The sequence below is a fragment of the Mus caroli genome, unplaced genomic scaffold, assembly GCF_978045245.1.
Source record: "Mus caroli unplaced genomic scaffold, Mus_caroli_1 scaffold_8, whole genome shotgun sequence".
NCBI classification, from domain to species: Eukaryota; Metazoa; Chordata; class Mammalia; order Rodentia; family Muridae; genus Mus; species Mus caroli.
In genome coordinates this window covers 1,824,988-1,848,645 of record NW_028227263.1, presented here as the reverse complement: position 1 = coordinate 1,848,645, position 23,658 = coordinate 1,824,988, and the positions used below count along the sequence as shown (strand labels likewise).

The 23,658-nt window shown below is 46.3% G+C and overlaps 1 protein-coding gene across 1 annotated transcript; it reads right to left on the bottom strand.

Moving 5' to 3' along the window:
• Positions 1-454: 454 nt before the first annotated feature.
• On the bottom strand, positions 455-1,507 carry Phlda2 (pleckstrin homology like domain family A member 2). Its single transcript, XM_021168859.2, has 2 exons — positions 961-1,507; positions 455-721 (listed from the first exon to the last, which is right to left on the bottom strand). Coding segments are annotated over exons 1-2 (435 nt in total). The 5' UTR covers positions 1,395-1,507; the 3' UTR covers positions 455-720.
• Positions 1,508-23,658: the final 22,151 nt, after the last annotated feature.

Genomic DNA, 23,658 nt, shown 5'->3' with positions numbered 1-23,658 from the left:
GAATTCTGAGCAATCCCCGCCACCAGCCATATCCTTTCAAGCCACACCCAGGAGCAAAAGGTAGCCAAACCACACCCAGACCTACTTCCTGACCTGGCAAGGCTCTGAGCCCCACTGGCAGATGACAGTTCATTCAAAGGCACTCTTTTTTTTTTTCCAAGATTTATTTATTTATTATATGTAAGTACACTGAAGCTGTCTTCAGACACACCAGAAGAGGGCATCCAATCTCACTACAGATGGTTATGAGCCACCACGTGGTTGCTGGGGTTTGAACTCAGGACCTCTGGAAGAGCAGTCAGTGCTCTTAACCGCTAAGCCATTTCTCCAGCCCTCAAAGGCACTTTGAATGGTTCCTGGGATGTGGAGGGGAATAACACCAGATAGGAGACCCTTTCACTCCCACCCTTCCACATTCGCCCCAGCAGGAACTACACAGACCACACAGTTGTTAAAAAAAAGAAAAGTGACATTGTTTATTTGGAATGAAAATATGGTATAAAAAATATTAACACGGAATGGTGGGTTGGAAGAAGGTAACCAATATAAATACGGTCCAATAAGTTAGCGCACCCGCACAGCGGGGCAAGGCTCAGCAAGCACGGGAATATCTTCGGTGAAGAGCAGCGGCGGCGTCACCCGGGGCATCCCCTGGGCTCCTGGGCTCCTGTCTGATGCGGCAGCGTGGGCTGGTTCCCGGCTCAACTGGTCCCGTGCGTTTCTATAGGGAGAAGACTGAGTCAGGAGCTGCCCGGGTGCAGCCTTTAAGTCTCCAGGTGGGCCGAGCAGCTCCTGCCATGCGTTCCAGGTCCCCTCTCCAAAGGGTTTTCAAAGAGCTTGGAATCCCCCCTCCCCCTCCCCGTGGCTTTTAAAATCGAAGTTTTCCCCACTGGGAGGCATGACCCCATTCACTTCCCCCATGCCCCTTACTCCGACGCTGTGGACGAGGTTGGTACTCACCAGGGACCCAGAGCGCTCTGCTCTCCCGGCTCGGACGGCGTTTCAGACTCAGAGCGCTGATACCGGTAGCGGGGAAAGTCTTGCAGCGCCCGACGGTTCTGGAAGTCGATCAGCGCCATGGTGATGGCCGCGTTCCAGCAGCTCTTGACTGTGCAGCGGAAGTCGATCTCCTTGTAATAGTTGGTGACGATGGTGAAGTACACGTACTTAGAGGTGTGCTCCACGCAGTCCACCTTGAGGATGGAGTGGAAAAACAGCTCCTTGGCGGGGCTGGTTTTCCCGGAGAAGAGGCGCAGGCGGTCGGGGGTGAGCACGCAGCGCTTCTTCTTCCAGACCTGGAACAGGCTGTCGCTTCGCTTCTCCAGCTCGCCCTCGCAAAGGATCTCGTCGGAGGTCTTCACGGTTTTCGAAGACATCACGATTTTCGAAGCCATCTCGAAAGGTTGCACCAAATGCGCTCGCTCTGCTGCGGGCCGCGGCCGCGGCGTGGTCTTTATAAGGACTCCGCCCCGCAGCCCAGACACGCCCCGGAGTCGGGCACTCTCAAACCCAGGCAGGCTCTCGGAGCTGCCCCCCACCAATCGCCCCAGGCTGCCCCTTACCCATTGCTTGAAGCTACCGCTTATCGGAGGACGGAGGGTGGGGGGGCGAGAACTGCTCGGCGCCTCTCTGACGGGAGCCCCGAGCCTTCCCTCCAGCCCCAACGTCCCAGCTGCCAGGTGGAGTGACTTGTGGTCCCCTCCCCGCCCAGGCTCCGGCCCTGCCTGCAGAGGAATGCACCTCAGCGGTCCCTGCCCCTTGTGACTCACGGGCCGGGAAGCCCTGGGAAGCGCCCGACCCCTAGACTGAACTACCGCGCTCAGAATCCCACTCAGGGGAAGACCGAACACGCGGGTCGTGGACTCACGGGTTCTTTCCAAGCCCTGGCCACCGTCTCCTCCCACCTTGGGCGAGCATCCAAAGGCCACCCACTAGACTTTCTTGGGAAGTAGCCCTGCCCCAACAGGCTTTATCACCCAAGTTGCTCCCCAAAGTTGTACCTCAAAATTATCTCAGTTTCTTTTCCCTTCTGTAAAATGGGACAAGTTAGTAAGTTAGACAGTGAAGAAGTGGAGGAGGAACAGCACCCTGCAGTGCTCAGCCACGTGAAAAGAAAGGCCTGCCTCTTTCCCGTGTGCCCCAATCTAGGCTACAGACACCTCGGGCTGTGACCGTACAACCCCGACGTGCTGGAAACTCACAGGGGAGGACGGGAGCTAGCAAAGCTAGCTTGGGGAATGAGGGGATCGACCTAAGGGCCGGGGGCGGCGGGGGCGGCAGGGGCGGCAGGGGCGGCGGGGGCGGCTGAGTCATCGCCTTTCAGTGCACGATTTTATTTACCCTCTGCCTTTAAAGGTTTAATAGTAGCAGGAAGCAGACGCAGCTCCTCCAGGGTTCCCAGGGATGGGGGAGGGACTGGCCTAGGGACCCCAGGAGTCCCCTGCTATGGTGGGATGGGGGCAGGGGTGCTGGGGTGGGATGGAGGACAGAGGCTACAAGGAAACCCTCAGCCCCACCCCTTTCCCCTACCCCCACCCCTTCTCCCACCTCCACCCCTTCCCCCACCCCCACCCCCACCCCTGGCTGTTGGAAAACCAGACACCATGCTTCTAGGTGACTGGCTCCCAGTGAAAATGCAGGTTCCTCCATTTAAACAATTGAGACAGCCTAAAACTCCACTTCGGTGGCCTAGTGTTGTTCTAAGGCAGGTTTATACCACAATAAGGAGGCTGAAGCAGGAAGGACCAATCTAGGTCAGTCTGGGTTTTACAGTGAGCCCGACAGTAACCAAAGCCGCATAGCAAAAATGAAGTAAAGGGGCTGGAGAGGTGGCTCAGTTAAGAGTGCTTGCTGTTCTTGCAGAGGACCCAAGCTTGGTTCCTGCTCCCAGTTGGGTAACGCACGACCATCCATCTGTAACTCCAGCTCCAGGGAGCTCTCTCCTGCTCTCCCCTCTCCTCCCCCCAGAACACACACACATAGGCATTAAAATGAAAATAAATCTTAAAAATAAAAAGAAACTTGAGACTGGACCGATGGACTCCGGGGTTAAGAGTACTTGTTGATTTTTCAGAGGGCCTGGGTTGGGTTCCCAGACCTCACAGGGTGACTTACGGTCATTCTTGACTGGAAAGGAAGTCCTCTTCTGAGGTCCTCAGGCACACGTGCGTACATGCAGGTAAGGCACTCAAACACAAAAACATGTAAATATAAAACCACGAAAAGAGAGCTGGCAAGATGGTTCAATGGGTAAAGGCACATGCTTTCCACTGTAATGGCTTGAGTGTAATTCCTGGTATCAACATGGTGGAAAGAGAGACCCTGAGACCCTCAAATTGTTCCCTGATCTTTGCGCGCATGCGTGCGTGCAAACACACACACACACACACACACACACACACACACACACACACAGATTGAGGAGAGAGAGAGAGAGCAAACAAAGTGTTGTTTAAAACAAGGACATGCTGGACGCCCCCCTTCCACTGGCTCTCACTGTGTGTTCCACAAGCACCCTCCCCCACTCCTGTTCTCAATACACACAGAGGCCTGACCTTCAGGGTCCCTTAGGAAAAATGAGCCTTGCAAGCTCTGACCGGGGCCCTGAGGGTTGTGTGGAAGAGCAGAAGTGTCCAGGATACCTGTGGAAGAAGGGAGCAACAATACGGAGCCAGGCAGCCAGCCAGCCCCGCCTGCCTCAGACAAGGAGAGCAGGCCAGAGAGTGGATGGGAGAGTGTTCTTGGAGCCCTTGGGTATGATTGGTAGTAACTTCACACTGGAGATATCCCAGGAACCTGACCAGAAAAACTCCTGGAGAAGGCCAGCTCTCCCTAGTGTCCCTTCCCAGACTGCTTAGGCACATCATGGCCTGGGCTGCCCTTTCGTATGTTTCCAGGAGTGGAAGCCCAAGCCAAGAGGTCACTCTACAAAGAGGAGAGTTAGAAGGAATGGGAACTCTCTACAGCTGCCCTGGGCCCCCATTCCTCAACACCCTCCAACCGTTCTCCATGCTCTACAGCTCAGTGGAGCAGCCTGCGTGCTGGGGCGGCAGGAGGGAACCCTACTTCCCAGGGGAGGCCCTGATAATAGATGGTAGCACGAGCATGGGGGCGGGGAGGCAGGGATCTGGGAAGGGGCTCCAGAAGGTCATGGGGAGGAAGGGCGGGGTTTGCTACCCAAGCACCAGGCACTGACCTAGCTTCCACCACCATCCCAGAGACACTCCTGCCTTCACCTGTATTACAGGTGTGCGGGACCATCCTGGTTTTTACAGTTCAGACCAACTTCAGGCTTTGGACCGTGCTAGGCAAATGCTCTACTAACTGAGCTACAATGCCCAATACCCTCTTTTAATTTTTTTTACACTATTTATACTTGTCTCTGTATGTGCACATGTGTGCCTGTACCACAGGACATGGAGGGAAAAGGAAGTTTCAGGAGACTGTTCTCTCCTTCCCCTATGCGTTCTGGGGACCAAAACGGGTCATCAGGCTGTTACTTGTCTTTACTGGTTGAGCTGTGTTGCAGGTCCCACCCCCCAGTTCCTTTTATATAAAGTCTTAAAAAGCAAACGACAACAACAACAAAAACTCTTTTAAAGGCTGGAGAGATGGGTTAAGTGAACAGTCTACTTTTGTAGAGGAGGGGGTGGGGTCAGTTCCCAACATCCACATGGCAGCTCACAGCCGGCTAACTCCAGTTCTAGGAGATCTAGCACCCTCTTCCGGCCTCCTCGGGCACTGCATGCATGTGGTGCACGGACGTCTATACAAGCAAGCATTCCTAAAATCACAGAATCAAGGTTTTTTTTTAAAGCTTTTAAATTTTATTTAATTAATTCATTAATCGATTAGATGATGCTGGACATCAAATCCTGGGCCTTGAGTGCCAGGCAAGAGCTCTACCTACTGCTGAGATATATCTTGTGCCCTGCTACTCTTTTCTGAAACAGGGTCTCCTGGAGACCAGGTTGGCCTGGGATTCAGGAAGCACAACCCTCAACGGAGCCTCCATCCTCCTTCCACTTGCCAAGGGCTAGGATTACAGGTGCACGGCACTGCTCCTGTTCTTTTGCAGGGCTAGGGATTGAACTCAGTAGCACGCATGCTACACAAGCGCTCTACCAACTGAACTGTACCACTCAGGTTCCTGACAGCAAAGAGCAACCCTAGTGCGAAGACCAGACCTCAGTTTCTTGCGAGGATAAGCCTTGCTGTGGATTGGGCTGTGCTCCTGGGAGGGATGTTGCACCTGGGCTCTAGGTCAGCCAACACCCAAGGAGGGTCCAGTGTGGCCCTGCACCATGCTCAAGCTGGGGTCCTCTCATTTCCATTATGATTACACTACAAGGTAGCGGTGTGGTCGCGGCAGGGAACTCAAAGAGGCGAAACGACTCAACTAGTGTGACACAGAAGTGCATAGAATTCATACCCAAAAAGTCTAATTAAAGGCTGAAGAAATGGCTCAGCTGTTAAAGCACTGGCTGCTATTCAGAGAACCTAGGAATTTGATTGGTTCACAGTACCCACAGGCGGCTACTTACAACTGCCAGTAATGCCTGGGGATTGGATGCCCTCTTCTGGCCTCCATAGGTACTGCATACATGTTGCATCCATTCACATGAATATACATAAATGAAATCTTTTATTTTTTCCTTTACTTTTATTTTATATGTATGGATGCTTACTCTACATGTATGTCTGTATGCCACACACGGTACTCATAGAAGCCCATAGAAGCCATAAGAGGATGTCAGATTCCCTGGGATTGGACTTTTAGACAGTTGTAAACTACCATGTGGGTGCTGGTAATAGAATCTGGGTTTTTTTTTTTCCTTTTTTCTTTTATATATACTGTCAGTGTCCTCAGACACACCAGAAGAGGGTGTCAGACCCCATTACAGATGGTTGTGAGCCACCATGTGGTTGTTGGGAATTGAACTCAGGACCTCTGGAAGAGCAGTCCGTGCTCTTAACCTCTGAGCCATCCAGCCCCCTCCCATTTGTTTAATTTTGAAACAGGCTGTCCTGGAAATCGATATAAGACCAGGCTGACCTTGAACCCAGAGATCTTCCTGCCTCTGACTCCGGATGCTGAGATTTAAGGTGTGTGCCACCATGCCTATAAAAAACAAATCTTTTTAGAAGGGAGGAGGGTGCTGGTGAGATGGCTAAACAAGTTGAAGTACATGCTATCAAACCTGACAACAATCTGTGCATCCCTAGAACCCACATGGTACAGGAGAAAACTGATTCCCACAGGCTGTCCTCTGAGTTCCATATATACAAACACACACCCCAACTCGAGAGCGCACACCCCCACACTCCCCAAACAGTAACTAAAAAAAAAAAAAAAAAAAAAAGAAAACCCTAGCTCTGTTGTACCTAGTGCCCTTAACTTGATGTGGGGAGGGTGCTAGGTTAGGACCTATTAGATGGTTGGGGAGGCGTGCTAAGTCTCTTACGTCAGTCCTGGCCAAGATTACTAATATTTATTGGGGCAGTGCACATCATTAGCCACCCAGGCAGGTGGCTACAGTGGGTAATGTGTCCTCAAACTTGCTGTCCTGTCCAGCTGTCGGGCCCCTTGGCACTGGAGCTGAAACTGTGTGAGGCTCCGGCTCAGCTGGGAGGAATGAGGCACCTCTTTGAAACTCCCTGAATGAGGTCACCTCCTTCCTCATGGTGACGAGCCAGCCTGATAGGCACTTGCAGGGTCAGCCTGATGAAGCAGCCAGCCTGTGAAGAAACTGTGTGTCATGTTGGGGGGTGCCAGGGACGGAATGCCACTCTCTTCCTCTGTGCTATAAACTCACGGAAGCCTGGGAATAGCTCTCCTGCTTTCGAGATTTTCACCTTGCCTCCGCTAGGATTGCTAGGGTATCTGAGGCTTCCCTCTCAAGTGTGGGCGCTTGGGTGCACAGCAGGAGCCTGAATCAGTACCTGGTACCACCTGTCTTTGGCCTGCATAGCCCCTAGGACCTCTGAGTTAGGTCAGCCTTGGATTCTTCTTCCTCCCAAACTACAGTCTAAGCAAAGCCAGAGGTCTGGGGCAGAGGTTCATCTACCTGCCCCTCCTGGTTTCAGGTCTTAGCCATCATCCTGACCTCAGCCTCCCAGAGCTGTACCTGGTTCCCATTTTTCTGGAGTCTGAAGCTACAGGTACTGGCTAACAGGTGCTACCAATACAGGTCAGTGCTGCCGCCTACAGTCACCTTGCTCTGAGCAAGTTCTCAGGGTTCAGAGATCATCAGCTTTGCACGTAGAAATGTCTGCCAAAATCAGCCAAGGCACTCAGATGATTCTGAAGACGGGTAGTCAAAGCTCATCTGAGTCCTTAGCCAAAAGCATGGGCCAGGTGTGAGGCTCTGCTAGAGCAAGCTGCAGCTCATGCAGGGTGGCACACGGGCCCAGGCTCACTGTTCTCAGGGATTGTTCACATGGAGCCTGAAGGGCTGGGAAGATGAGGCTTTGCTGGCCAGGCCAGAGAGCTGGTCAGACCCATCTTCCTGACAGAAGAGGGAGGCAGAGCCTCGAGCATCCTGTCCTCTCAGGACTTCCAGTTAAAGAGCTGAAGGAGCAAATAGAAATCACTAAAGAAACTGAGAGGGGCCGGGTGTGGTGGCGCACACCTTTAATCCCAGCACTCGGGAGGCAGAGGCAGGCAGATTTCTCAGTTTGAGGCCAGCCTGGTCTACAAAGTGAGTTCCAGGACAGCCAGGGCTACACAGAGAAACCCTGTCTTGAAAAACCAAAAAGAAAACAAACAAACAAACAAAAACAAAACAAAACAGAGAGCGGTCCAACAGGAGATCCCTCTCACAGTGCACACCATCGCAATTTAACTGTTTAAGAGTTTTCAAACTGACAGGGCAGTGGTGGCACACGTCTATAATCCTAGCACTTGGGAGACAGAGGCAGGCAGATTCCTGAGTTTGAGGCCAACCTGGTCTATAGAATGAGTTCCAGGACAGCCAGGACTACACAGAGAAACCCTGTCTTGAAAAACAAAACAAAACAACAACAACAACAACAACAACAACAAAAAGAGTTCCCAAATTGGGGTCTCTGTGAGCACTTCTGTTCCAATCTCACCTGATATTTATGGGGTGTTCTCTAGCTAAGTGGTGGCCCTTATAGGCTAAAGATGTGTTTCTCAGGTGGCTAGAAATACCAAAACATCTCTATTCTCCTCTAAGACACATGGAGAGGAAGAGTCCAGGTACAGACTGGGCAGATAGCAGTGTCAGGGTGACAACCTAAGGACACAGGGGCCACAGAGCTGAGAGTAAACAGAAAGACCCTCCAAAGTCTGCAGGAACAAAGCCCTGCCATATCTGTGGAACTATGCTTTAAGCTGCACAGTGAGGAGTCACATGACCAGCGGGTCTAAGGGCAGTCTGGGTGACCACCCCCAGAGGCATGCAGTGTTTCTCAGGGACACTCTTCAGGACTTGAGAGTTACTGTAGACATAAGTCTACAGTCATTTGCACTCTGGGACACAGGCAAAGGCTCACTGGTGTTCCTCAGATGTTGGTGGGAGGCTCTGATAGAAGCTCTGTCAGGTCCAAGGCCAAGCCCGAGGTAGGCCTCACAGACAAACTGTGTGGAATCAGTGACTCAGGATATGGAGGTGTCTGATAGCCCTGGCATCCAGCTCATGGCTGCCTCGGTCCTGAGGTGTGTCAGGGAAGCAAGCTGGAAGGGTTGTCAGCATAGCAGGTCCCTAGGTTTCGTCCAAGGCAGGCTGAGGGTCCACCTCTGGACCCAGGGTCATTCATTGCCTTACCTGAGTACATATGCAAAGACTCTTTTTGCCATCTCTACATACCTGGGGCCCAGCTTGGGAGCACCTGTCCTTGTGTACCTTCCTACACAGAATGGACCTGACCAGTGAGTTCAAGCTCCTCACTGCCCCCCAGCTCTACCCTCAGAGGTGAGTCACACACACACACACACACACACACACACACACACACACACACATATATCCAGGGGCCAGACAGACTCTGTGGCATCACAGCAGAACTGGGAATGGATGGCCAGCAGGGTGAGGCATGAAATAGCCACAGGAGTCACCTGCTCTCTGCTCCCCAGATGAACAGGGACTCAGATGAAGTTGGGAGTCCTGGGAACTGGAGTTGTTGAGGCACGTATAGGGAGAGTGTGATCTGCCCTGTGCACCACATATCAGGTTGTCACGAACAACATCCGGTCTCCACCTGTGGGAGACAAGTCAGCATGGACAGGCAACTGTTGGCGCAAAGCCTCCAACCAGGAGCATAGAAGTGACTTGGACTTGGCAGGTGTTCTCCAGCCTCATTCTTCAGCCACTGGAGACCAAGGACTCTCTCTAGGTTAGTGGCCTGTGTGCCCTGGGCAGCAACTTCTTGTCGGGGCTTCAAGGTCCATGTTTGAAAATCATTCCACGGTAGGGCCACAGGCCTCATCCAGCCGGATCAGTGCCGGGGTAGCAGGAGCTCGCAGGGTTGCCTGACACCCGCCAGCTACCCACGACCCCCGCCGCAGGATTTTGGGACTGCTGGTGAGTGGAACACAGCTTCTGCTCCAATCCAATTGCGCGGGACCTGAGACTGCATTAGTTAGGGAAGCAGAAACCGGCCTGAGTAGGGCCACAGGCCTCATCCGGCCGGATCAGTGCCGGGGTAGCGGGAGCGCAGGGTTGCCTGACACCCGCCAGCTACCCACGACCCCCGCCGCAGGATTTTGGGACTGCTGGTGAGTGGAACACAGCTTCTGCTCCAATCCAATAGCGCAGGACCTGAGATTGCATTAGTTAGGGAAGCAGAAACCGGCCTGAGTAGGGCCACAGGCCTCATCCGGCCGGATCAGTGCCGGGGTAGCAGGAGCTCGCAGGGTTGCCTGACACCCGCCAGCTACCCACGACCCCCGCCGCAGGATTTTGGGACTGCTGGTGAGTGGAACACAGCTTCTGCTCCAGTCCAATCACGCGGGACCTGAGACTGCTCTGGTTGGGGAGAGAGAAATCCGGCCTACATAGGGCCACAACCCTCTTCCGGTCAGAAAAGCACCTGGGCAGCTGGGGCGCAGGGTCGGCTGACACTCACCAGCTACCCACAACACCCACCACAGGATCTTAAGACTTCTGGAGAGTGGAACACAGCTTCTGCTCCAATCCAATTGCACGCGGGACCAGAGACTGCATTAGTTAGGGAAGCAGAAAAACGGCCTGAGTAGGACCACAGGCCTCTTCCGGCTGGACCAGCACCGGGGTACCATCAGCTACCCACGACCCCCGCCGCAGGATTTAGAGACTGCTGGTGAGTGGAACACAGCTTCTGCTCCAATCTTTAAACAGTGACAACGATAACAACTAACCCCAGAGATTACCAGATGGCGAAAGGTAAACGTAATAATCTTACTAACAGAAACCAAGACCACCCACCATCATCAGAACCCAGCACCCCCACTTCGCCCAGTCCAGGGCACCCCAACACACCGGAAAAGTTAGACACGGATTTAAAAGCATATCTCCTGATGATGATAGAGGACTTCAAGAAGGACGTTAATAACACACTTAAAGAAATGCAGGAGAACACTGCTAAACAGGCAGAAGACAATAAAGAGGAAGCACAAAAATCCCTTAAAGAATTTCAGGAGAACACTGCTAAAGAGTTACAAATCCTTAAAGAAAAACACGATAACATAATCAAACAGGTAGAAGTCCTTACAGAAAAACAGGAAAACACATCCAAACAGATGATGGAAATGAACAAAACCATACTAGACCTAAAAAGGGAAGTAGACACAATAAAGAAAACCCAAAATGAGGCAACACTGGAGATAGAAACCCTAGGAAAGAAATCTGGAACCATAGATACGAGCATCAGCAACAGAATACAAGAGATGGAAGAGAGAATCTCAGGTGCAGAAGATTCCATAGAGAACATCGGCACAACAATCAAGGAAAATGTAAAATGCAAAAAGATCCTAACTCAAAACATCCAAGAAATACAGGACGCAATGAGAAGACCAAACCTACGGATAATAGGAGTGGATGAGAATGAAGATTTTCAACTCAAAGGACCAGCAAACATCTTCAACAAAATTATAGAAGAAAACTTCCCAAATTTAAAGAAAGAGATGCCCATGAACATACAAGAAGCCTACAGAACTCCAAATAGACTGGACCAGAAAAGAAATACCTCCCGACACATTATAATCAGAGCAACAAATGCTCTAAATAAAGATAGAATACTAAAAGCAGTAAGAGAAAAAGGCCAAGTAACATATAAAGGCAAGCCTATCAGAATTACACCAGATTTTTCACCAGAGACTATGAAAGCCAGAAGATCCTGGACGGATGTTATACAGACACTAAAAGAACACAAATTCCAGCCCAGGCTACTATACCCAGCCAAACTCTCAATTAACATAGATGGAGAAACCAAAGTATTCCACGACAAAACCAAATTCACACATTATCTCTCCACGAATCCAGCCCTTCAAAGGATAATAACAGAAAAAAAACAATACAAGGACAGGAACCACGCCCTAGAAACAACAAGAAGGTAATCCCTCAACAAACCTAAAAGAAGACAGCCACAAGAACAAAATGCCAACTTTAACAACAAAAATAACAGGAAACAACAATTACTTTTCCTTAATATCTCTTAATAACAATGGACTCAACTCCCCGATAAAAAGACATAGACTAACAAACTGGCTACACAAACAAGACCCAACATTTTGCTGCTTACAGGAAACTCATCTCAGAGAAAAGGATAGACACTACCTCAGAATGAAAGGCTGGAAAACAATTTTCCAAGCAAATGGCATGAAGAAACAAGCTGGAGTAGCCATTCTAATATCTGATAAGATTGACTTCCAACCCAAAGTCATTAAAAAAGACAGGGAGGGACACTTCATACTCATCAAAGGTAAAATCCTCCAAGAGGAACTATCAATCCTGAATATCTATGCTCCAAATACAAAGGCAGCCACATTCATTAAAGAAACTTTAGTAAATCTCAAAGCACACATTGCACCTCATACAAAAATAGTGGGAGACCTCAACACACCACTTTCACCAATGGACAGATCATGGAAACAGAAACTAAACAGGGACACAGTGAAACTAAGAGAAATTATGAATCAAATGGATCTGGCAGATATCTACAGAACATTCTATCCTAAAACAAAAGGATATACCTTCTTCTCAGCACCTCATGGTACCTTCTCCAAAATTGACCACATAATTGGTCACAAAGCAGGCCTCAACAGATATAAAAATATTGAAATTGTCCCATGCATCCTATCAGATCACCATGGACTAAGGCTGATCTTCAATAACAGAATAAATAATAGAAAGCAAACCTTCACGTGGAAACTGAACAACACTCTTCTCAATGATACCTTGGTCAAGGAAGGAATAAAGAAAGAAATAAAGGACTTTTTAGAGTTCAATGAAAATGAAGCCACAACATACCCAAACTTATGGGACGCAATGAAAGCATTTCTAAGAGGAAAACTCATAGCTCTGAGTGCCTCCAAAAGGAAACTAGAGAGAGCACACATTAGCAGCTTGACAACACACCTAAAAGCACTAGAACAAAAGGAAGCAAATTCACCCAAGAGGAGTAGACGGCAGGAAATAATCAAACTCAGGGGTGAAATCAACCAAGTGGAAACAAGAAAAACTATTCAAAGAATCAACCAATCAAGGAGCTGGTTCTTTGAGAAAATCAACAAGATAGATAAACCCTTAGCCAGACTCACTAGAGGGCACAGGGAAAGCATCCTAATTAACAAAATCAGAAATGAAAAAGGAGACATAACAACAGATCCTGAAGACATCCAAAACACCATCAGATCCTTCTACCAAAGGCTATACTCAACAAAACTGGAGAACCTGGATGAAATGGAGAAGTTCCTAGACAGATACCAGGTACCAAAGTTGAATCAAGATCAGGTTAATGATCTAAACAGCCCTATATCCCCCAAAGAAATAGAAGCAGTCATTAATAGTCTCCCAACTAAAAAAAGCCCAGGACCAGATGGGTTTAGTGCAGAGTTCTATCAGACCTTCAAAGAAGATCTAATCCCAGTTCTTCACAAACTATTCCACAAAATAGAAACAGAAGGTACTCTACCCAACTCATTCTATGAAGCCACAATTACTCTGATACCTAAACCACAAAAAGACCCAACAAAGATAGAAAACTTCAGACCAATATCCCTTATGAATATTGATGCAAAAATCCTCAATAAAGTTCTTGCTAACCGAATCCAAGAACACATCAAAACAATCATCCATCCTGACCAAGTAGGTTTCATCCCAGGGATGCAGGGATGGTTCAATATACGGAAATCCATCAACGTAATCCAGTATATAAACAAACTCAAAGACAAAAACCACATGGTCATCTCCTTAGATGCGGAAAAAGCATTTGACAAGATCCAACACCCATTCATGATAAAAGTCTTGGAAAGATCAGGAATTCAAGGCCCATACCTAAACATGATAAAAGCAATCTACAGCAAACCAGTAGCCAACATCAAAGTAAATGGTGAGAAGCTTGAAGCAATCCCTCTAAAATCAGGGACTAGACAAGGCTGTCCACTTTCTCCATACCTATTCAACATTGTACTTGAAGTCCTAGCCAGAGCAATTCGACAACAAAAGGAGATCAAAGGGATACAAATTGGAAAAGATGAAGTCAAAATATCACTTTTTGCAGATGATATGATAGTATATATAAGGGACCCTAAAAATTCCACCAGAGAACTCCTAAGCCTGATAAACAGCTTCGGTGAAGTAGCTGGATATAAAATTAACTCAAACAAATCAATGGCCTTTCTCTACACAAAGAATAAACAGGCCGAGAAAGAAATTAGGGAAACAACACCCTTCTCAATAGTCACAAATAATATAAAATATCTTGGCGTGACTCTAACTAAGGAAGTGAAAGATCTGTATAATAAAAACTTCAAGTCTCTGAAGAAAGAAATTATAGAAGATCTCAGAAGATGGAAAGATCTCCCATGCTCATGGATTGGCAGGATCAACATTGTAAAAATGACTATCTTGCCAAAAGCAATCTACAGATTCAATGCAATCCCCATCAAAATTCCAAATCAATTCTTCAACGAATTAGAAAGTGCAATCTGCAAATTCATCTGGAATAACAAAAAACCTAGGATAGCAAAAACTCTTCTCAAGGATAAAAGAACCTCTGGTGGAATCACCATGCCGGACCTAAAGCTCTACTACAGAGCAATTGTGATAAAAACTGCATGGTACTGGTATAGTGACAGACAAATAGACCAATGGAATAGAATTGAAGACCCAGAAATGAACCCACACACCTATGGTCACTTGATCTTCGACAAGGGAGCTAAAAACATCCAGTGGAAGAAAGACAGCATTTTCAACAAATGGTGCTGGCACAACTGGTTGTTAACATGTAGAAGAATGCGAATCGATCCATTCCTATCTCCTTGTACTAAGGTCAGGTCTAAGTGGATCAAGGAACTTCACATAAAACCAGAGACACTGAAACTTATAGAGGAGAAAGTGGGGAAAAGCCTTGAAGATATGGGCACAGGGGAAAAATTCCTGAATAGAACAGTAATGGCTTGTGCTGTAAGATCGAGAATTGACAAGTGGGACCTCATGAAACTACAAAGCTTCTGCAAGGCTAAAGACACCATCAATAAGACAAAAAAACCACCAACAGATTGGGAAAGGATCTTCACCTATCCTAAATCAGATAAGGGACTAATATCCAATATATATAAAGAACTCAAGAAGGTGGACTCCAGAAAGTCAAATAACCCCATTAAAAAATGGGGCTCAGAACTGAACAAAGAATTCTCACCTGAGGAATACCGAATGGCAGAGAAGCACCTGAAAAAATGTTCAACATCCTTAATCATCAGGGAAATGCAAATCAAAACAACCCTGAGATTCCACCTCACACCAGTCAGAATGGCTAAGATCAAAAATTCAGGTGACAGCAGATGCTGGCGAGGATGTGGAGAAAGAGGAACACTCCTCCATTGTTGGTGGGATTGCAAGCTTGTACAACCACTCTGGAAATCAGTCTGGCGGTTCCTCAGAAAATTGGACATAGTACTACCGGAGGATCCAGCAATACCTCTCCTGGGCATATATCCAGAAGATGTCCCAACCGGTAAAAAGGACACATGCTCCACTATGTTCATAGCAGCCCTATTTATAATAGCCAGAAGCTGGAAAGAACCCAGATGTCCCTCAACAGAGGAATGGATACAGAAATTATGGTACATTTACACAATGGAGTACTACTCAGCTATTAAAAAGAATGAATTTATGAAATTCCTAGCCAAATGGATGGACCTGGAGGGCATCATCTTGAGTGAAGTAACACAATCACAAAAGAACTCACACAATATGTATTCATTGATAAGTGGATATTAGCCCAAAACTTAGGATACCCAAGATATAAGATACAATTTGATAAACGCATGAAACTCAAGAAGAATGAAGACCAAAGTGTGGACACTGTGCACCTTCTTAGAATTGGGAACAAAACACCCAGGGAAGGAGTTACAGAGACAAAGTTCGTAGCTGTGATGAAAGGATGGACCATTTAGAGACTGCTGTATCCAGGGATCCGTCCCATAATCAGCTTCTAAACGCTGACACCATTGCATACACTAGCAAGATTTTGCTGAAAGGACCCAAATATAGCTGTCTCTTGTGAGATGATGCCGGGGCCCAGCAAACACAGGAGTGGATGTTCACAGTCAGCTATTGGATGTATCACAGGGCTCCCAATGGAGAAGCTAGAGAAAGTACCCAAGGAGCTAAAGGGATCTGCAACCCTATTGTTGGAACAACATAATGTACTAACCAGAACCCTGGAGCTCTTGTCTCTAGCTGCATATGTATCGAAAGATGGCCTAGTCGGCCATCAATGGAAAGAGAGGCCCATTGGACTTGCAAACTTTATATGCCCCAATATAGGGGAATGCCAGGGCCAAAAGAATGGGAATGGGTGGGTAGGGAAGTGGGGGGCGCTATGGGGGACTTTTGGGATAGTATTGGAAATGTAATTGAGGAAAATATGTAATAAAAAAAAATAAAAAAAAAAAGAAAAGAAAATCATTCCACATCCTCTGGAAAGCAGGCCAGGTGCGCCCTAGGGCTCTAGAACACCTGCCAGGCCAGTGCCAGCTTGTGGGTGAGGTCAGGGCCAGTCTGGGGTGAAAGAATGTGTGGGTTTTGCCTGCAGAGAAAGACCTGGAAAGTCACCACTGGCTTTGGCAAGCCTGGGCCAAAGAGACTCATTCACATTTTGAAGGTAGCTGGCAGGAAGCCTGGGGCAATGTTGGAGACTGTTTTGATGGCCTGAACCCACTAACAGGAAACCCTCTGCAGGCCAAGATCTCCAGTAGACTGGAGCTGGAGGTGGCACTCGCTGGGAGCTTAGGCCTGAGCCAGTTCTCAAGAGCCAAACATCTTGGGACAGAAGTAACAGGAAGACCCATGTAGGGAAGCCAGATCCTTCTCCATGCATTAACACCCAACCCTCACCACCAGAGGCCAGGGTAGACCATAGCAAGATAACCCTGTCTAGCTCCACCCAGGGAGGAGCTGGGGCTAGACATTTCAGTAGGTGAGAAAGACCAACGAGGCAACATACCATCCCTTAGCTTGGGGCTAAATGCCATATCACCCTTTCCATGGCCTAGGGTCTACCACATAGATTGTGGGAAGCCGTTGCAGAGTGGCAGTTACAGAGTGGCAGTTGCAGAGTGGCAGTTGGCTACTGCTGGCCACCATACATACATAGGCAGTAAAGGTTCTTTTGCCAAGATGAGGTTTTGAGAATTAACCAAAGTTAACCAATCAGATGAGAGACAAGTTAACCAATCAGATGAGAGAGAATGCCTCTCCTAGGCCTATATAAGCAGCACCAGTTCTGGGCTTGGGGTCTCTCTTTGCCTCTACAATCAAGCTCTCCCAATAAACGTGTGCAGAAGGATCCTGTTGCAGCTGTCGTTCTTCCTGGCCAGTTGGGCGCGCGCAAGAAGTGGTGCCGAAACCCGGGAAAAGAAACATCTTCAGGCACGAGCGAAGACCCCCTGCTACAGGGAGGATTCAGAACTGCAGCACGGGGAAGGAGCAGTTAATAAAGTGTTCCCATAAAACAGACTGCTGAGAAGGATACAGCGTGGATTCAGAACTCTTCAGCTGGGGAACGGTGGTACCGGTAAGTATAAAGAAATTAATGTGAGTCTCTGAGAGGCATGCTCTCCTACGAAATAGATCCGATAATGGTCGCTGGGGTTGTGCTGCTTGCTATCTTTCTTGCCTTGATCTTATGCCATAGTCCTAATTGTCATCGCCCAAAATGTAAAGATACAAAAGATAGTATAAAAAATAAAAAGCAGAAAAATAAGTCAATTTACCCTCCTCTCGAGGACTCTGAGTTGTTAGAATTGTCCAGCTCAGAGGATTCGGAATTATCAGCAGGGGAGGAGGAAGATTTGAAGGGGGCTGCTGCTGAGTATGAGGCAGAAAGATCTGGTCCAATAGGGAGGAGTTTCGGTGCTCCCCCACCTACTCTGCCTTATGCAGATAAGAAAGCAATTGGCAATGGTCACTCTTTTTGCACTCCTAGAGGGTTGTGAAAAATATGTCAGGCTTTTTCTGTTTTTCAGGATCATGCTCAACAGCGATATTATGAGCCAATATCGCTGTTGAGCAGAATCAGTAAGGACATATGGAGTTAATGCCTCATTTACTCAGTCCCAAATAGATAGACTGGCTCACAATGCCATGACTCCTTTTGATTGGATGAGTGTGGTAAAGGCATGTCTTACGATGGGACAGTATCTAGTTTGGAAGTCTATATGGCATGATCTGTATTTGAGTCAGGCCCATGCTAATGCTACTGCAGGGCAACAAGCATGGAGCTTTGAAATGCTTACAGGTCAGGGTATATGGACAATCAATTAGCATACCCAGTGCAGGTCTATGATCAAATCAATCAGGCAGCAGTGAAAGCCTGGAAAGCATTGCCTAATCGAGGAGAGGTATCTGGTAACTTGACAAAAATTATTCAGGGAAATAATGAGCCGTTCTCTGAATTTGTGGCTCGCATGATGGAAGCAGCAGGACACATATTTAGTGATTCTGAGGCCGCAATGCCATTAATTGAACAATTAGTTTATGAGCAATGTACCAAAGAATGCAGGAATGCTATCACGCCATGGAAAGGGAAAGGACTACAAGCATGGATGAAAGCCTGTAGAGAAATAGGAGGACCCCTTTCAAATGCAGGGCTGGCTGCCGCAGTTTTGATGGCGCAAACAAAAGAAATCACCTGCTATAATTGTGGACAAACAGGTCATATGCAAAAGCAGTGTACAAAGGGTAGAAAGAGTAGGTTTGAAAAGACAGTACCAGGTATTTGCCCAAAATGTGGGAAAGGAAGACATTGGGCAAATGAATGTAGATCAGTCAGAGATATAAAAGGAAGGCCAATACCTCAGTTTAAAGTACAACAGCCAAAAAACGGAATGAGGGGCCCCCATCCCCAGGGCCCCCAAATGTATGGGGCATTTCAGACCACAGTGTCCATGAGGTCACCCAGAGACCGAGAAGAGCCACTCCGGGTTCAGCAGTATTGGACATCTGTGCCACCTCCAGAGTAATTCTTACACCTCAAATGGGGTGCCAACCTATTTCATCAGATTTTAGAGGTCCCTTACCAAAGGATACAGTGGGCCTACTATTGGGTAGGTCCTCTTCTGCTTTGAAAGGATTGATGATACATCCCGGAGTTATAGACTCCGATTATGAGGGACAAGTTAAGATTATGTGTTCTGCACCCCGAGGTATTGTAGCCATTTCTCCTGGAGATTGCATTGCTCAATTGCTGATTATTCCTAGTTTGCATAACATGTTCCCTAGTAGTCAGGATTCCTGAGGAGATAAGGAACTTGGTTCTACAGGAACTAATGTGGCCTACATATCTTTAGATTTGGATAATCGTCCCACTTTACAATTACAAATAGAAGGAAAAACCTTTCAAGGTATAATGGATACAGGAGCAGATAAAAGCATTATAACCAGTAATTGGTGGCCTGCTTCTTGGCCTGTTAATCAATCATCACATAGCTTACAAGGATTAGGATATGAGGCTACCCCAACTATAAGTGCAAAATCTTTACAATGGAAAGATAAAGAAGGAAGGACAGGGCTTTTTCAACCTTATGTACTCCCTTTACCTGTAAATTTATGGGAAAGAGATGTGTTGTCAGCCATGAACTTTATACTGACTAATGATTACTCTCAGAAAAGCAAGGAAATGATGAAAGGAATGGGATATATACCTGGACTAGGTCTTGGAAAAAATTTACAAGGCAGAATTTCACCAGTTAAAGCCACAGAAAAAGCAGATAAGAAAGGGCTGGGTTTTTTCTAGGGGCCGCTGAGGAGCCTTTGCCCATTCTGTGGCATACGGAGGCCACGGTGTGGGTGCCTCAGTGGCCTTTACCCTCTGAGACGTTAAAAGCAGCTACAGAATTAGTACAAGAACAATTAGACCTGGGACATGTGGAACCCACACAATCACCCTGGAATACCCCTATTTTTATTGTAAAGAAGAAGTCAGGTAAATGGAGATTGTTACATGACCTAAGAGCCATTAATGCACAAATGCAAGTTATGGGTTCTGTACAAAGAGGACTCCCCCTACTCTCTGCTCTACCTAAGGATTGGAGAATTATAGTAGTAGATATTAAAGACTGTTTCTTTTCCATTCCATTGAATAAGAAAGATCAACCTAGATTTGCATTTACCCTGCCTTCTATTAATCATATGGAGCCTGATAAAAGGTATCAATGACGGGTATTGCCCCAAGGAATGGCAAATAGCCCTACCATATGTCAGTTATACATAGGAAAAGCTTTCCAACCAGTTAGAGATGATTTCCCCTCCTTAAAAATTTGTCACTATATGGACGATACTGTGATTTGTGGACCTGAAGAAGAAAGTATACAGCAAGCTTATGGCTTGCTTAATGAAATTTTAAAAAATAATGGCTTGATTATTGCACCAGAAAAAGTACAGCAGTCTAATGTTAGCCATTTTTTAGGAGCCACTATTACTCTACGGTGTGTCATCCCACAAAAGATTAGTATAAGAAAAGATCATCTAAAGACATTAAATGATTTTCAAAAATTATTAGGAGATATAAATTGGATTAGACCTTATTTAAGGATCCCTACTTCGGAATTAAAACCTTTATTTCAAATTTTAGAAGGAGAATCACATATTACCTCATTGAGACAATTGACACCTGAGGCTTCTGATGTTCTTAGGAAGGTGGAAAGAGTTATCCAAAAAGCACAGTTAAATCATATAAATGAGCAAGAACCTTTGTACCTATGCATATTAAGAACCATAAATTTGCCAACTGCTGTGTTATGGCAAGATGGTCCTTTAGTATGGATACATCCACATATATCCCCTAATAAGACTATAGAGCATTATCCCACCATGGTGGCAAATATGGCCCATAAAGGTATAAAAAGTTCAATTACTCACTTTGGAAAAATGCCTGATAGCATAATTGTTCCCTATACTGCCGCACAAATGCAAATGTTATGTGTGACTATAGATGAATGGGCCATTCTTAGATGCAGTTATTCTGGTTTAATTGATAATCATTATCCTAAACATCCTTTATTACATTTTATGCTATTGCATCCAGTGATATTTCCAAATGTAACGGCTAATTCTCCTATAAAGGGAGCCATTGATATTTATACCAATGGATCCAAAACAGGAATTGGAAGTTATGTGATAAATGAAAAGGCTGTAAGGTTGCAATTTACACCAGGAGCCCCTCAATTAGTAGAATGTTTGGTGGTTTTAGAAGTCTTTAAAAGATTTCTTATGCCCATAAATATTATCTCTGATTCTGTTTATGTGGTTAATGCTGTACTAGCATTAGAGACTGCCGGAAATTTTAAGCAGTCTAGTCCAGTATCTGAAATTTTGATGAAAATACAAGATTGTATTTTGATGTGTGAGCACCCCTTTTATATTCAACATATTAGAGCACATACATCATTACCTGGACCTATGGTTAAGGGAAATGCAATTGCTGATTCAGCCACCAGAGATATGGTTTTCCTATCACAAAACTCTATAGACAGTGCTAAGAATTTTCATCAACTTTATCATGTCCCTGCTTCTACATTACGACAAAAGTTTAAGCTCACACGAACAGAAGCTCAAGATATTGTCCTACAGTGTGGTAGATGTGTAGAATTTATTAATGCACCTTCCGTGGGCGTTAATCCTCACGGATTGTGACCCCTAGATGTTTGGCAAATGGACGTCATGCATATCCCAGCTTTTGGGAAATTACAATATGTACATGTGTCCATCGATACCAGTTCTGGTGTCCTACAGGCCTCTCCATTGACAGGGGAAAAAGCAGTTCATGTCATATCTCACTGCTTGGAGGCTTGGGCTGCATGGGGCAAGCCTTTAGTGCTAAAGACAGATAATGGTCCTACGTATACTTGTTCTAAATTTAGCCAATTTTGCAAACAAATGGAAGTGAAACATATTACTGGGTTGCCCTATAATCCACAGGGCCAAGCCATCATTGAGAGAGCCCATCGTACTTTGAAACAATATTTGCAAAAACAAAAAGGGGGGATTGTGGCCTCCCTTCCCCCAGCCTGGAACCTGCTTGCTCAAGGGTGGAGCTACCTGCTCATTCGTCCTGCCATGCCTACTGCTGGACCCTGCCTTTGCTGCCTGGAGGCACACACGTGTTCGTCCTGCTACTGGACCCTGAGTTACTTGGCGGGAAATTGGGTTCCCTCCCCCTTCCTTTATAACTGAGTGTCTGAAAATAGTAAAATTGAGCTTTGATCAGAATGTTGTCTTAGCTCCATTCTTTCTTCCGCCCCGTCTAGATTCCTCTCTTTTCAGTTCGAACTGCCATTCTCAGTTGAACCGTTCGTGTTGTGGACTGCGGGCAGGCCGCAACAGTTGGCGCCAGAATTGGGACCTGAAGAATGGCAGAGGGATGCTAAGAGAAACGACTGCTGTGTGGAGCTCCACAAGAAAGGAAAGGATCTTCGTATCGGAGCATCGGAGCAACGGACAGGTACACATGCTAGCGCTAGCCTAAAATTTCAGTTTTGTAAAGTGTTGCTGAGGATGCGGTAGGATACGAATCAAGTTTGAATCAGTGCTGACCCAACACTGTTTCTGCTTGGGGTCAGCAGCTCGTTAATCGGAACTAGATACGGAGACAGGCGGTGTGCCGCAGCTTTTTAGAAAGCTGCTTAGGTGGAAGAAGGAAGGGTTTAAAGTCATGGATCAGGCGGTTGTTTTTAGTTTTCAGGAGTTGTTTCAGGCCAGAGGAGTAAGGCTTGAAGTACAATTAGTAAGAAATTTTTTAGATAAGATAGATAGCTGTTGTCCATGGTTCAAAGAAGAAGAAACGATAGATTGTGGAACCTGGGAGAAAGTTGGTGAGGCCTTGAATATCGCTCAGACAGATAATTTTACCCTAGGTCTCTGGGCGCTTGTAAATGATGCTATAAAAGATGCAACTTTTCCAGGGCTAAATCGCCCTCAGGCGGAGCTTGCGGTATCTCAGGAGGAGTGCCTATCAGAGAAGGCCTCCTCAGAAAAAGATCTTCTTAACTCAAAAATTGATAAATGTGGAAACTCTGATGATGGACTGAATTTTAACAAAAATCACTCAGATAGAGGAATTGCCCATTACCTTAATGAGAATTGGTCCTCTTGCGAATCTCCCGCTTCACCTATAGTCACCACTTCGGGAGGTGCTACTCATAGGGACACACGGCTAAGTGAGTTAGAGTTTGAGATTAAGCTTCAGAGGCTGAGTCTCTTAAGATATTTCTAGTTTAGATAATGATTAATGTGGTTCCTATCCTAAATAGTAAAATTTAAGATAAGATATAAAGCAATGCCTCTTTATTAAAGCGTTAAAGCTTGCTTTAATAGGTATTCATAGGTATTAATTGATATCCAAACTTCGTAATATGATAGTAATGCTTCTAATATTGATTTTAACAGTGATAAATTGTTTTAAACATAGGTTTTGCTTTCCCAAAGTTGTAGATATTATCCTGACCTTGCACAAAAACTTAAAAATTATGGTTAAAACTGCCATTGTTCCATTGACTGCAGCTTGCAGTTTGATTGCAAATTTAAGATTAATGCTCAGATTAAAAAGTATTTTACCTTTGAGTCAATACAGGGCTCTGGGCAGCCCCAGAGCGGCTTGTGGCCCTTTCTTTTGTTTTGCAAACAATGCCTAAAAAAGTTTTTCCCTGTGTTCAAGAAAATTTCTTTTTAACAGTGTTACAGATCTATTCAGATGTTTAAAATAATGCTTAAATTCAAAGATTTTTGCTTCTAGTAAACTGGTAATCACTAGAAAATTTTGCCTCTACGTATGGCTAATATAGCTTTACGTTATGTAAGAAAAATGTTTATTGTTTCTGCTTCTTTACAAGAAGCCAAAAGTTTTAATCTTTCAGTATATATTGTTTCCTAAGTGGAAAGTATTTTATTAACTAATGCTTCTCAAGGGAAGTTTACCTTAAATCCTTGCTCTCAC

Excerpts from the sequence above, each read along its gene's own strand:
- Phlda2 (XM_021168859.2), bottom strand. The coding sequence starts at position 1,394 with ATGGCTTCGAAAATCGTGATGTCTTCGAAAACCGTGAAGACCTCCGAC.